The sequence below is a fragment of the Schistocerca piceifrons genome, chromosome 11, assembly GCF_021461385.2.
Source record: "Schistocerca piceifrons isolate TAMUIC-IGC-003096 chromosome 11, iqSchPice1.1, whole genome shotgun sequence".
NCBI classification, from domain to species: domain Eukaryota; kingdom Metazoa; phylum Arthropoda; class Insecta; order Orthoptera; family Acrididae; genus Schistocerca; species Schistocerca piceifrons.
The window spans coordinates 139570157-139585743 of NC_060148.1; the positions used below are offsets into that span (position 1 = coordinate 139570157).

The 15587-nt window shown below is 43.6% G+C and overlaps 1 protein-coding gene across 1 annotated transcript in view; it reads left to right on the plus strand.

The window, feature by feature from the left end:
- LOC124719814 (ankyrin-3-like) overlaps positions 1 to 15387 on the plus strand; it is a 37522-nt gene extending 22135 nt beyond the window's left edge. Inside the window, exon 4 of the mRNA XM_047245004.1 lies at positions 14925 to 15387. Within this exon, the coding sequence (XP_047100960.1) occupies positions 14925 to 15318 (394 nt within the window). The 3' untranslated portion in view covers positions 15319 to 15387. The remainder of the gene's footprint in view (positions 1 to 14924) is intronic.
- Positions 15388 to 15587: the final 200 nt, after the last annotated feature.

Below are 15587 nucleotides of genomic sequence, written 5' to 3' on the forward strand. Positions count from 1 at the left end.
CAACACGTGGGGCGTGAGGTCTCCACAGTACATCGATGTTGTCGCCAGTGTTCGGCGGAAGGTGCACGTGCCCGTCGACCTGGGACCGGACCGCAGCGACGCACGGATGCACGCCAAGACCATAGGATCCTACGCAGTGCCGTAGGGGACCGCACCGCCACTTCCCAGCAAATTAGGGACACTGTTGCTCCTGGGGTATCGGCGAGGACCATTCACAACCGTCTCCATGAAGCTGGGCTACGGTCCCGCACACCGTTAGGCCGCCTTCCGCTCACGCCCCAACATCGTGCAGCCCGCCTCCAGTGGTGTCGCGACAGGCGTGAATGGAGGGACGAATGGAGACGTGTCGTCTTCAGCGATGAGAGTCGCTTCTGCCTTGGTGCCAATGATGGTCGTTTGCGTGTTTGGCGCTGTGCAGGTGAGCGCCACAATCAGGACTGCATACGACCGAGGCACACAGGGCCAACACCCGGCATCATGGTGTGGGGAGCGATCTCCTACACTGGCCGTACACCACTGGTGATCGTCGAGGGGACACTGAATAGTGCACGGTACATCCAAACCGTCATCGAACCCATCGTTCTACAATTCCTAGACCAGCAAGGGAACTTGCTGTTCCAACAGGACAATGCATGTCCGCATGTATCCCGTGCCACCCAACGTGATCTAGAAGGTGTAAGTCAACTACCCTGGACAGCAAGATCTCCGGATCTGTCCCCCATTGAGCATGTTTGGGACTGGATGAAGCGTCGTCTCACGCGGTCTGCACGTCCAGCACGAACGCTGGTCCAACTGAGGCGCCAGGTGGAAATGGCATGGCAAGCCGTTCCACAGGACTACATCCAGCATCTCTACGATCGTCTCCATGGGAGAATAGCAGCCTGCATTGCTGCGAAAGGTGGATATACACTGTACTAGTGCCGACATTGTGCATGCTCTGTTGCCTGTGTATATGTGCCTGTGGTTCTGTCAGTGTGATGTATCTGACCCCAGGAATGTGTCAATAAAGTTTCCCCTTCCTGGGACAATGAATTCACGGTGTTCTTATTTCAATTTCCAGGAGTGTATATATATATATATATATATATATATATATATATATATATATATAAAAAATAAGTGCTCATACAAGCGTCTGCCAACAGCAAAATGTGTGAAAGGCTTTAGGACGACTATGAAATGCTTCGTAACAACAAATTACCTCCGATGAGCGTGATGTCACAACTGTTTACATTAGATTCATTTAAGCAGTTACGAGCGGAATCACGCGCATGCGCAGTTGAGTCGCGTCTGAGTAGTACCTTCTTCCACTTCTGGAAACAGAAATGTCGCTGTTGGTTGTGTACGCAGCAAACCGGAGTATGTCAACCGGGCGGCAATTTCGGTGGCGAGGGGGGCAAATTTGTATTCTTGAGGAAAAAGAACGTTGTTTCACAAAGCACCTAGCATCTAGAGCATGTTGGTCTATCGATTATTCAAATGATTTTGAAGCTAATCCCTGTTGCATTTTGAACATTTTTGATCACATTTTAAGTTGATTTCTAAATGAATGATAATTTGATTTTTGAATGCGTGTATAGTGTACGTGATGTCCTTGCCATGGGAAGCCTCGTCGCATCTAGAAATAAACTTTCCTGCAGACAATAGGACACGGGGTTACATGAGCTGAGCGGAGTAAAGCCACCATGTAACCGTCTAGTATTGCCCTGGTATGAAATATCATAGATCCGGGGCTGATGTGCAGAGCAGTTTGACTTACAGTGGTTTGGGGGGAGGGGGGGAGCTCCATGTGATATGTATTTACATTTAGTGATTTTGCTGTTTCCTCTTCGTTTACTGTTCTCACGCCAATGGAAAGAAAAGGATTTCTGTCGTTGGGAACTATCAAGTGAATTAAAATACATCACATAATTACGGAAGGCTAAAATATGTTACTAGTTCCAGATTTTAATATAATATTCACCTTTCTGACAGTCAAGCATTAATCGCCTTGCAGAACAACGAAGTTATTTTTGTCGCATTGCTAAAGAAATTCGGCTTTTATTTACGATGAATTTCTTAGATCGCACATCGTTTGACGCTAATTGAAAGACCAACTCTTTGATGACAAGCCATTTAGAAAAATTTTCGAACCCAGAAGATCAGAGATTGATGTTAGTGTTAAACGTTTTACTGACACATTGTGTGATGTATCTTAAAAGTGCAAACACGCAAGAAAGATGAACATTACATGTGAAAGCTCAGCTTCTCTTGTAGCTTATTAATCTTCGCAGCAAATATTATATATGAAAGCTTTGCTTTTCCTGTACCAACACTATGTAATTAGTTTAAACCATTAAGTTTTCCTGTTTGTGTTTTTGCCCTAATTGAGTGATGTTGCTATTCACTGACTATATCATGTGTCCTATGGTCTGAACACCCGCTGTCAACGGCGGGCGAGATCATGTGACATGAGCTGTGACTGGCTTACAGCAGCGCATCGCAATGTCCATTTCAATGCATCGGAAAGTAACATACGATGTTTGGTGACATTCGGATTTGTACTTTCGTAATACTAAAGTATGTAGCGTATATGTTGCTGCACATCAAAGAACTTTCCAAAACGTGTTTGCTTTCCCTGAGTTTCCTTTTCTAAAGTGCCGGGAAATTCTAAGCCGCTGTATGAAACCATAACCATTGAAATGACACCAATTTTACAGTTCCTAGGGAAAGTATACTGCCACTTAACATGGAAAAAATGTATTTTCGCCCGGGGGAGAGTGTCTTTTTAACCGGGAGATCCGAGAAAAATCAGGAATTTTTTTCCTTGTCCATGTATATACCCTGTATTAATGAAATTGCGTGGGTATGAAGTATCATCTCAGTTGTGTGACAGGATTCGTGATTTCCTCTGAGACGTCACAGTTCGTAGTGATATACGGCAAAACATCGACTAAAACTGAAGTGATATCAGGCGTTCCACCAGGTAGTGTCAAAGGCCCTCTGCTGTTCCTGATTTAAATAAATGATCTAAGAGATACTCTGAGCAGCCCTCTTAGATTGTTTGCAGATGACACTGTAATTTACCATCTACTAAAATCATCGGATGATCAATTCCAATTAAAAAATGATCTAGAGAGATTTCTGTGTGGTGTGACAAGTGGCAATTGGCACTAAGCAAAGAAAAGTGCAGGGTCATCCACATGGGTACTAAAAGAAATCAGATACATTTTGGGTATACGATGAATCGCACAAATCTGAGGGCTGTCAATTCGACTAAATACCTAGGAATTACAATTACGAGCAACTTAAATAGGAATGACCACACAGATATTGTGGCGAAGGTGAAACAGACTGCACTTTGTTGGCAGAGCTCTTAGAAAATGCCACAACGGCATTTTATTAAATTTCAATACATTGGAAACTACATTTTAAAAATATGAACAGTCATAAACAAGTTCCATCATTCCGCAATCGAAGTCTGTTAATTTCCGTCGTGCCGCTATCAAGACGTCGGAAACCCTTTGCCAGGAGTCACCTCAGAACAGGTGACAGCGGCGCCAACATGCTGCCCTTTTATACCTTGCGTACACGATGCTGCTGCCATCTGTATGTGTAGATATCGGTATCTCATGACCTGTCAGCTCAGCCTGTCTCTGCCTGGAAGCATCCGGGTGGTTCTACAACGCAAAAGACCTGCTGTCAGTTAGAAATTAGAAACTACTCGAAATTGTACGTAGACGGAGTAGATTTTAAATAAGCTAAACATTTATTCAAAATAACTGATGCCTTGTCATCCACAAACTAAATACTTTCCTTAGTGAAGTGTGGTCTCACATTTTAATGAATAATGTGGTCAAATTGCACGCCATTGACTGCTAGACACATTTGGAATGGCTGTTTGAGAGAGGGAGATGTACTGGACAAGCTACATTGGATGATACGTCGTTGTGTGGTCTGGCGCATATCACCTGACATACTTGGGGTTCATGTCAGACTGCATCTTTCAGTGCTCCCCGTAGAAAGAAATCGAGTTGAGTCAGATCAGGGTACCTGGCTGGCCTTTGTACTGCAGCATTCCGTCCCATCCAACAGCCGGGAAACTTTCCATTCATTGGTCGATTTACAGCAGGCGAAGAGTCTGGCAGCGGCATTGTTCGATCCACATACACTGTCGCTTGTCCACGGAACTACCTCTAGAAGAACAGGCTGATTGTTAGTAAAAATATGTACATACGTATTTCCATTTAAGCACCCCGTGGAAGAAGTAAGGTCCCACAATGTAATTAGTGTTGAAATTATATCAGGAGCAGGCAACAAACAGAAATTCTTAAATTTTCGTGCATACAAATCATGCGGGGAATAACGCGTAATTTGGCAGAGGAAGTACATACCTACAAGTAAAAAAATTTTAAAAACACTCAATATAAGATGACAGACACCTACATGTGCTACATGCACACTGAAAACATCATCAATAGTGTCGAATTTTATACTTAGTGTCCAGGATAATAGTATTAATTATGCAGCACGTGCTAATATCAATATCAGTATGCTCCGTAGAGAATGTAAAACAAAGCAGAAAAAAATAGAATGCCAGGATGAGATGCAAGACTTGGAAAGGTAAGAAGTGGGGAAATGTTTGGGATGCAAACACAACAGGTTATGTTACACTGAGAAAAGTGAGAAACTTACTCTTAGAGGACGAAGCAATGGACTTACAGCACACACAATAACAAACTAGGACAATGAAAAACAAAGAATAAAGTTTTGGGGGATGAATCGATAGCTTTCAGAGGAGGTAGAAAAAGATCAAATAGGTAAAAAACAGGGCCAAATAGAAATCCTTGGTTAACGCAGGAGATACTGAGTTCAACTGTTAAAAGAAGAAACTATAAAAGTTCAGCAAATAAAGCAGGAAAAAGGAAATACGAATGTTTAAAAAAGTATTGACAAGAAGTGCAAAATGGCTAAGGAGGACTGTCTAGAAGGTTTTGTGTGTGTGTGTGTGTGTGTGTGTGTGTGTGTGTGTGTGTGTGTGTGTGTGTGTGTGTTAGTTTAAGTAGTGTGGAAGTCTGGGGACCGATGACCACAAGAACCTGGTAGTAGACGTGAAGTGTTGCGGACAAATCGGATACGTGACGATACCGAACGATGGACCCACGAGATACCTTTCAGTGTGTCACCTACAAGCAGTTACCGTAGCTAGCACGGTGGTTATAGGGAGGCGTGAACATCCGTCGTTTTCCTTTCAGTTCTTGCTCTGAGGGGGATAGCTTGTTGATGTACAGAGTATCCAATAAGTCAATAATCCAACGTACAGCTCTAAAACCGGCAGTGTACTTACAACGTGCAGCCCATATTCTTATAGGCAGGCACGTTGATTATTTTGCGCTGATATATCCATACTTTCCTCGATACATGGGGAGTAGATAACGGTATTTTATTAAATATCGATACATCAGATACTGTAAATTTTAAAAATATCAAGTCATAAACAAGTTCCATCATTCCGCAATCGAAGTCTGTTAAAACCCGTCGTGCGGCCATCAAGACATCAGAACCCCTTTGCCAGGAGTCACCTCAGAACAGGTGACAGCGGAGCCAACACGCTGCCCTTTTATACCTTGCGTACGCGATACTGCTGCCATCTGTATGCGTAGATATCGCTATCCCATGACCTGTCACCTCAGCCTGTCTCTGCCTGGAAGCACCCGGATGGTTCTACAGTGCAAAAGACCTGCTGTCAGTTAGAAATTAGAAACTACTCGAAATTGTACTAGATGGAGAAGATTTTAAATAAGCTAAACATTTATTCAAAATAACTGATGCCTTGTCATCCACAAACTAAATACTTTCCTTAGTGAGGTGTGTTCTCACATTTTAATGAACAATATGGTCAAATTGCACACCATCGACTGCTAGACACATTTGGAATGGCTGTTTGAGAGAGAGAGAGAGAGAGAGAGAGAGAGATGAACTGGACAAGCTACATTGGATGATACGTCGTTGTGTGGTCTGGCGCGCATCATCTGACACACCTGGGGTTCATGTCAGACTGCATCTTTCAGTGCTCCCCGTAGAAAGAAATCCATTTGAGTCAGGTCAGGGTACCTGGCTGGCCTTGGTACTGCAGCAATCCGTCCCATACAACGGCTGGGAAACTTTCCATTCATTGGTCGCATTGGAGCAGGGGAGGGTCTGGACAGCGGCCGTGTTCGATCCACATACACTGTCGCTTGTCCACGGAACTACGAGAACAGGCTGAATGTTAGTAAGAATATGTGCATATGTATTTCCATTTAATCACCCCGTGGATGAAGTGAGGTCCCACAGTGTAATTTCGTATCGTGCCAATTGATGCATTCATAATAAGAGCCTGGTACTTATGATGATTTTCAGTATCGTCTGCCTGCACTGCAGCGCAGAAAGACAATATTTTAAGCCACGTTCGGAATCACGTCCTCAAGAGTTCCCTGTGGAGTGTCAGATGGTAAGGGTGGCATTAATGTAAATGCGAGGTGGGAGTGACTCTGGTCTGCTGACCCCTCATTCCTCGGCTGCACGTCTGTTGCCACTGTGCCAACTGATAGGCGTCGCAGCCAGAGCAGCTTCCTCAAGTGCCCAGTCGGCTGCAGCCTTCTCCCTCTTCCTCTGTGAGATGTCGAAGCTGCCTCTTCGCACTACTGACCTAATAAAGCATGCAAGGGTCCGGCGCGATGAACAACGGGAAGGACAGACATTCCAGTTTCGACAGAATTTGACATTCGCCATATAAAAGTAGTAGCCTAACTTCGCCTCATTAGTGTACACGTCTGCATGCAACGTAAATTGTACCAGAAGTGACCTACATATAGACGATACAGTTGCTTGGTAGTTCTGCAGTGCAGACAAGTAAACAGTGGAGGGGTCTGGTACAGTGGCGTAGCCTAGCCTGGCCGTGTTTTGTTTACAGCGGAGTACCGTGTGTCTGAAACTTCGTGAGCTAGCGAGCTAGCGAGTGCCCACCCTTCCTACCCAGCTACATCACGAGCTGCTTCTACGCGATATTCCAGAACAGGGGGGGGGGGGGGGGTCACGGGGGGCACTCAAGCGAAAACGCTTGCTATTGGGTGGAGCGCCGTGACGTCACGACGAGGACCCTGGCGCGGCGCAGCCGTGTGCTTAGACGGCAAGTGCGCCGCACCACAGACTCGGTGCCATGTTACTCGTTCACTTTACTTTTGCTTTCGTTCGATACACATCTGTACAAGTCAAAACAAGGGGCACGACAGGTTTTGTACACATTAAGAGCAAATATATGATAATTAAGTTGAAAAATAACTCTCGTTTGATGAAGAAGTAGATATGAATGTAGTCTGTTTCTACTGCCGTTTATCAGACAACGATGCAATCCATAACTGCTTCGTCTTTGCGGCACATTTCTTCATTGCTTCCAACTTTGCTTCTTGATTGAGATGCCTAATCCTGACAAATATTCTCGTTTTTATGTAAGGAGTAATAACTGCTTCATGAACCTCAGGGAACTTTTGTTTTGTAATAGACCACAGAGACTTCACAACATTTTTTTGTTTACACAGTCCATTTCCGTGAAAAGCAGCAAATTCTTCTTCAAACTGCAACACACTTGTTTCTCCATGCTGGTGTTGGAGTGTAAAGACAACCACGAGATGTAATTGATATCCAGTCTGCAGCATGATCTCCTTCACTTTTCGCTGCTGGAAAGCCTAGTGATTTATCAATGTTGTGGCACTTAAATGCAGTATAGCCTGCAATGTATTTTACCGCATCTGGAAGAACATTTGAGGTTACAGAGTCGTCCCCCATTGTTACTACATGTCACTAAATTTTCTTCCACATTCACAGTTTCTGGGATTTCTCATAGCGGCGCTTCAACAACATTTACACAGAGCTCACTGCTAATGAAACTTAGGGATGCAGGATCCGGGTCGATGTCACACTGGGAAGACTCTGTGTTTAATTCTTTAGTAACTGGCGTGTTCCCAGAGAGAGAGAGAGATATCACTTGCATTACCTGTCAGTATAAGGAGACTTACCCTGTTCCTTACTTAAATAGCTGTAGGATTGTTAAAAAATATACCTAATTCTCGTGTTCTAGAGAAAAAGTTTTCCAGGCAATCTTGATTCAGTCTACAAGTTAATATATAGCTAACTTACACACTTTTCATACTTTCGAAAAGACCAAAGAGAGAGATTTCATTGAAGTTATAAAACCTTTTTGGAAAGGCAACATTCTTTCTTTGTCACCAACGCGCATTGCTGGACAGATATCTAAGAATCTGTTCAAAGTATTTTCTCAAATTGAGAGATTGATTCCAAACCCACTACGCAGGGATGAGCATTCCTATTTTGGAACTCTAGAGTTCAAGACATCAAAGACGTCGTTAACGAGTTCAATAAAATTACTTTCAACGTCTTTATGGAGAATATACTTCAAAGCCTGAGCTGTTTGTCGTGAAAATAGTCGCGCTGCCGTCTGTACATTCTGCCTTGCTTGTCGAGTTACGTTTAAGAGCGCTTCAGTAATGTGGTGTGTTATCGTTAAGTCACTCTTCTGATGCTTTAAAAGTTCCTGTAGAGCTGCCCGAGATATTTTGGACCCATCAGGTAGCGTAATGCCTGTATCCAAGAAACGGTTCCGTAATAACTTTAACTGATGTGGTACATCGAAGAAAACCCATACACTCGTGGTGCCGTCTGCTTGATTTACGAAATAAGTTCTCTCTGTATCGACAGACAGTTCCTTCCAAACTTTTATATTTTTTCCGCCCATGTCACCCGTCACAGCAACAACACCGATTCCTGATTCCTCAACTGCCTTAATGATGCTCTGAAGCAAATTACTGGTCATCACAGTGTCAAAATCATAGTAAACTGGTTGTTTCCACTGCTTGCACAAGCCACGTATCGTGCAAACTTGTACATTGGAATGTGGTCCGACTACTACGTCTTCAGACGAATCGTAACATATGCGGCCGTCAACATTGATTCCGTGAAATGTCAGAACAGCTAGTCTCTCTCGAGTAGTAAAAGTGTGTGACTTGGCTTTCAATAAACACAGGATATCTTCAAGAATACCAAGTCTGCATTGAAATTCCTTTGTCCATTTCAGAAGGGTTGCCCTGCACGGCAAACGAATTTTTCGCTTTCGCAAATAAGTGTATGCTTTAGGTGACAGAGCTCTTAAAATTAATGCATGGGCAATGTCCTCTGAATTCCACTTTACCCTTTTATTTTCGTTTAATATGCATCTTATTTGCGCCGGTGTAAAACACTTTGACAATACACTTTTTACACTTTTGTGCAATTTGACTTTTTCTTTCACGTCAGATGACTTTTCTGCCCGCTTCAACGAAAGAACACGTCGGAGATCTTTTGTTTTACTTCGTAAGGCTGCATCACATTTTTTAGTGCCGCTTCTTTCTGTGCATTCAGTTTTTTTAAAAGTTCAATCTCGGCCCTTAGTTCCTTAATTTCAAAATCATTATTCACTACTTCAGTGGGTTCATGAACGCAGTCTGTACATGTGGTTCCGTCGACTATCTTTTATTTCGGTGACACAGTTTCTAAAGGCGTCAAAGCTCGCTTTTGCAAACATGTTGCTCCACAGCGTTGTGCACGACTTCCGGATCTCTAAGGAATGAATTTAATTTTAGTTTTATTATTCCTAAAATTATTTACCGAGTATGCCTACTACTCGTAAAATTTTTTCCTAAGTACTACTCAACTGCATTAATTTCTCACTAAAAATCAGATCAATTGACAAAAGCGATGAAATATCAGTAGCATAAGCGGCTACAATAGCTTAGTTTGATAAAATATAAAAATAAAAATGTAATAGAAAATACAAGTATATGAACGCTTAACCTCCAAGATGGGAGTCAGAAACCATATCACTACGCTACGAAGTCATCTGATCAGCGTCAGCTATCCTTACAGAAGTAAATCTAAACAAATTACGGGAAATACGCTGACTATTTATTGCCTGTACAACCTAACGAGTCATTCACTCCCGTAAAGCGATATAGTAATGCGTCAAAAAGCGTTGCATTTATGTGAATTCGTTTTTATTATGGTAATTTTTCAGTTTCAATTATTGTAAGTGTTATGTATGTGAAGACGTTTTACCCTTTCGTTTGCATCACCGCTTTCCACAATTTCTTGTCCACGCCAGTTCGGAATGTTTATGCAGAGGATTGCTGCTGGTAATAACGTCTCTCTTGAAGGTAACCCTAGAAGCTCATTTCTCAAATCCCGTTCATAATCTTGTGGCCGATAGTGAGCTGACCACACACGTGCAGTTTTCACATTCACTTTGTCCTTGCGTTTGCATCGAACTCTCCACTCACGTCGCTAGTGCTCATCCGTGGGAAAAACGTGATACGTAACGTCCGTCGTCGTCCGAGCACTATTGATGCAATGTTGCCACGGCGCAGTTACAGCGAGCCTTGCTCGTGGCTGTCTCGAAACTGAATGCTCGGCGCTGCAGCCTCCTCTCCGTGACGTCAAGGCGCGCGAGGGCGTCTGCGAGTTTTTTACCCGCTTGGGGCCGGAATGGCCTGCCTGCTTTTCCTATGCGCCTCGGTTCCGAAATGCCGTGCCGGCGTTTCCGCGGCGCGCGCCTTAAATCGGTGGCGACGCACTGTGCAGACCCATCCGGGCAGCGTTCATTTTTGGGTAAATGAGTTGGCACCACTGCGAGACAGCAGACGATAGCCACCTCCCGAAGCACAACATTGTGGAGTAAATTACATCAACACAGTAACAGAAATCAAAAGCCAGGATTGCTACATCTATTACAAATATATGTCAGAACCGAATGCCTGTTCATCTGAATGCATCTTCGTCTACAGTTTCCTCCAAAATGGATGGATATGTTCCGAAGCGATTATAAACGAAATGTGGTGTAGTTATACTGGAAAATTGAAGACTTGCTCTTCCATTGTGTTTGCTCTAAGAGGTCAAAGTTCCCCTTGATTGGGTGGATTGAAACGCAACCATTCTTGTGATACGGGAAACTTGTCATTTCACGCGTTTTATTACTCAGATTCCTACTTCCTTTTTGTCATTGTGTGTACAACGTTATGCGTATCGGTTATTTAGTGTGTTGTCAGGTGTTATAAAGGTTACTGGTATTTTAAGAGTATCAGCGATTATTTGTTTACTGTAAAAATGGATTAGTGCATTTGTATTAAAATTTGCTATGAGAACGGATTAAAACGCATCGTCGTTTTATAAATAGTATATACTGCTTTTGGTGAGTATACTAAGAGTGAAATAGGTGCTTACGACTGGTATAAACCTTTCGAAGAAGATGAAGATGACGAGAAGGTCATAATGGAAGACGAGCTGAGAGTCAAACCAAACGATGCGTAAACCAACACTCGATCGTCTCGGTGACAGATGGTCAAGACCACTGAAATGTGAATGTTACGTTTCTGACAGTAATCTTCGGTTTTAACAGTACAGTGCACCACGACTCCATGTCCCAAGATGAAACAGCCAGCATGCAGTACTTCTCACCAGCTCAACCCCGATGGTATGAAGCAACGCGGAAAGAAGTCCGGTTGTATGGCGGAACAGTTCACCGTTTCTGCACTGCGATAACGCAGCTGCTCACAGTTCGTTGCGTGCTTGTGCATGTTTGGCTAGAAACAATACTATAGTGATGGCCTCGACCACACGTTCGCTCCATGTGTGACATTTTGTTCTCAAAAATAAAGACAAACCTTAAAGAGCTGTCTTTTACATAAGAGATGAGATTCAAACTGCACCTCTGAGAGAACTAAATGCTACTGTAAGGATTGTTCCAGAATAGTTTTAAGCATTGGAAGAAGCACTGGAATAAATGTATAATATGTAATGGGAAATATCTTGGTGAAGACGACATTGATGTAGACCAATAAATAAACCAAGTATTGGATTCAACATTCACCGCTGTTGCTTGCACTATCATATCGTCCATTTTGGTGCCAACGTCACGACCCTGTCATCGTCTTCTAAGAGGAATGTCGTTGGTTCACCACCCAAGTTTCGTCGACATAAAAGAGTTCTGTTAATTTCCTGACTTGTATCAAGTATTTGCATCGACAGTCAGTAATGACTTCTCTCTAGAGACCTTTTCTTTACTTAGAGGTCCGTTGCAAGTAAATCGCATTTCATGCAGTGTCTTACACTAAACAGCTTTCTTCGAAGGAAAATAATTTTTTCTGTTTTTACGGCAACAACTAATTTGTGTAATGTCAGCCATACAAAAGTCCCTATGGTTGATCAAATTACCTATTTTGAGAAGCTGCTTGCAATGATGGATTTATTCCCCAAATTTCTTAGTGCACTTTCTGGGCGATTCTGGCAAACCGTGTGGTTTATTTTCGGGTGCCTTTCTGATGCGTCCAATAGCGGCAAGGCTGTCTTTTGTGTAAACTACAATCCTTTTATTGTGATAGGCAACATTAGCACCCAGTTCTTTCTCTTCCGACTGTTTAATACAATCCGTGATTGCAATAGAGGTGACTGAGCAATTTTTACCCCAAAGATCGCAATTCTTTGCATTGTGCAGATTTTCCTGTGATGTGGTGCGCTAATCGATCACCTCTGAATAACATATTCGTACATGTCCACAGAACAGGATATAGAAACATGTGGAATAGGTTCCCATGTATGTGAGTGGACCTCAGCTCTTACGTGACAGAACCCAGTATGTTGTCCTCAGTGGCGAGCGTTCGCGAGAGGCAGGAGTTCTCCAGAAAAAGGTGGTGGGGCCGCTGTTACTGTCTGTATACATAAATGGTCTGGTGGACAGGTATCTGCAGCTGTTTGCTGATTGTCCCCTAGTGTGCAGTAAGATGTCGTCGTTGAGTGAGCGTAGGTCACAAGGCGAGTTGGACAAAATTTCTAGTTGGTGTGACGAATGGCAGCCATCTGTAAATGTAGAGAATCGTAAGTTGATGCAGGTGAGTAGGAAAAACAGACACGTAATGTTGAAGTACAGCAGTAGAGGTGTTCCGCTAGACACAGAGGCGTCGCTTAAATGTCTGAGCGAAAGTTCGCAAAGCGATATGAAATGAAATGGAACAAGCGTGAGAGGAATGTGGTAGGGAAGGCGGGAGGTCGACTTTAGTTTGTTGGGAGAATTTTAGGAAAGTGTGGTTGACCTGTAGATGAGGCTACACGTAGGCCGCTGGTGCGACCTATTCTCGAGTACTGCTCGAGTGTTTGGTATTGGCAACAGGTAGAATTAACGGAAGACAGCTAAAGGACTGACAGCTGGGCTGCTAGATTTGCTGCCGGTAGTTTCGAGTGGCGCAGAGGTATTGTGCAGAAGCTTCAGGAACTCAAATCGGAATCACTGGAGGGGAGGCGACGTTCTTTTCGACGAACTCTGTTGAGAAAATTTAGAGAACTGTTTTTTGAGGCTGATGGCAGAACAGTTCTAGTTCTGGCAAATGTACACTTGACACAATGGACGCGAACATAGGGTGAGAGGCATTGTCGCTCGTACAGAGGCACACAGGCAGTCGTTTCTTCCTCGCTCTGTTTGGGAGCGGAACGGAAAAAGCAGATGACTGCAGTCAGTCGAGAACTTTTTATATGTACCAGTTATTACTTTTGTTTCATACGGTTGCTGCTCCACCTACATTGATTATTTTGTACTAAATGCACCAGTTTTATTACCTCTGTAGTTTCTAGTTAGTATTTCAATTGTCTTTGGAGCTTCTTACTGGCCCTCTCGCTTGGGATTAGCCTTTAACTTGCATCAGCTGTGGGGAGAGGTTCTCGCGACATTGGTTCAAGTTCAGCAATGCCAGATCTGTACAAGTATTTTGATATTTGTAAGTGAACATGCGATAATGAATCAACACTGTCTGTTTCTATTTCTTACAGACACCTGATTTCTTTCTGGCATGATCTAATTTATGCATAGCATTAGATACAGGAAATATAGTACTTTTTTGAGACTTGTCTAAAGTTACGGTTTAAGTGTTCCTACTACTACTGAAACAAAAATTTTATTCAAGACCAACATAGTTGGTATACGTTTTCAGTTCCGAAGACCTTTTTAACTATACTGCCTCACGCGGTTTCTGTGCAGAATTTTCAAAAATTGCAAAAAGTTACACAAAGTTAACATTACTGAGTATAGTAGTTGTGCAGGATACCCTCTGCCACAGACCATATGGTGGCTTGCAAAGTGTGTAAGTAGATGGAAATGAATGTTCCAGTGGATGTATCTCTTGTTGCATGCATGATTATATGAGCACATGTGACGATTATTATGCAGCGGGTAGTGTGTGTGTGTGTGTGTGTGTGTGTGTGTGTGTGTGTGTGTTTGTGTGTGTGTCAGGGAAAGTCGACCTGGTGCCCTTGTTGTATTTCAAATATGTCGACCAACTTATTGTGTACGAAGCAGTGACTTTTATATTTTTTGTCGGTATGCCAGAAAATTTCCATGTTACTGGTCTGAATCACTTAGCTGTCTGGTGAGGAAGTATTATTTCAGTACTTACAGATGTGTATGGTTTCTAGTGTTTTCTTCCTAAGTGACAGAAGGAATTGGTACCCAGAGAAGGTAGTTTTAGGGGTGTGTTTGAATGTAGATGAAGGATTGGGTAGCAACTGCATGCCGAGGTGAAAGGAGGCGGATCTGTGGAGTGAATTGAGGAAATGTGCCAAATGAATTTGTTAGGAGATGGAGTGCACCTATTTTTAATGGCAGATGGCTGAAGTTTTTGATTATGGGCTAGTGCTGTGGATCTGTCTGTAATACGCTGGTTAACCTGTATCGCAGAAGCGAGATTTCTAGATTTGTGGAAGTGTATTCAGAATTGTTGGCAGTTTTGCGGCCGTGACAGTTTCTTTCATTTGGTGTGTGTGTGTGTGTGTGTCTCGATAGTAGAGAGTAAGTGTGTCGATGTTTTGTGCAGGAGCCCTTCTGAGGAGGAGCGAGGCAGGAGGCTGATAAAGGCGGCTAAGGTGGGGGCGGTGGAGGAGGTGCGGCTGTTGCTCGCGGCTGGGGCGGACGTGGCGGCGAGGGACGAGGTGTTCGGGTTCACCGCCCTGCACTTCGCTGCAGAGAGGGGCGACGCGGCTGTGGTGCGGCTGCTGCTCTCTGCGGCGTCCGACCCCAGCGGCAGGGATCAGTGGGGGTGGACGCCGCTGCACTGGGCGGCACAGAATGGCCACGCAGAAGCGGCGGCTGCGTTGCTGCAGGCCGGAGCCGACAGGGGGGCGAGGGCTGATGATGACGGGAGCACCCCCCTGGACATGGCCAGGCTGTGCGACCATCAGCAGCTCGTCGAGATGCTAACACAGCGTTAATACGTGTCAGTAGAGGAAATGACATCATGTACTTACTTCATTCTACATAATATTAAAATAAAAAACTGAAAAAAATATCGCTTTCTCTATTCATTTCTACCTTTTGCAGTCCACACAATTACTCCAGTAACACCACAACTACTGCAACAACAGGAGATATCTGTAAACCAACGTGACAAAGCTTCCTTTTCAGAATTCACTCTGTAAAAAATTTCACAAGCAATTTCTGCAAAAGCTCAGGAACAATTGACAAATACTCCATCATTCAT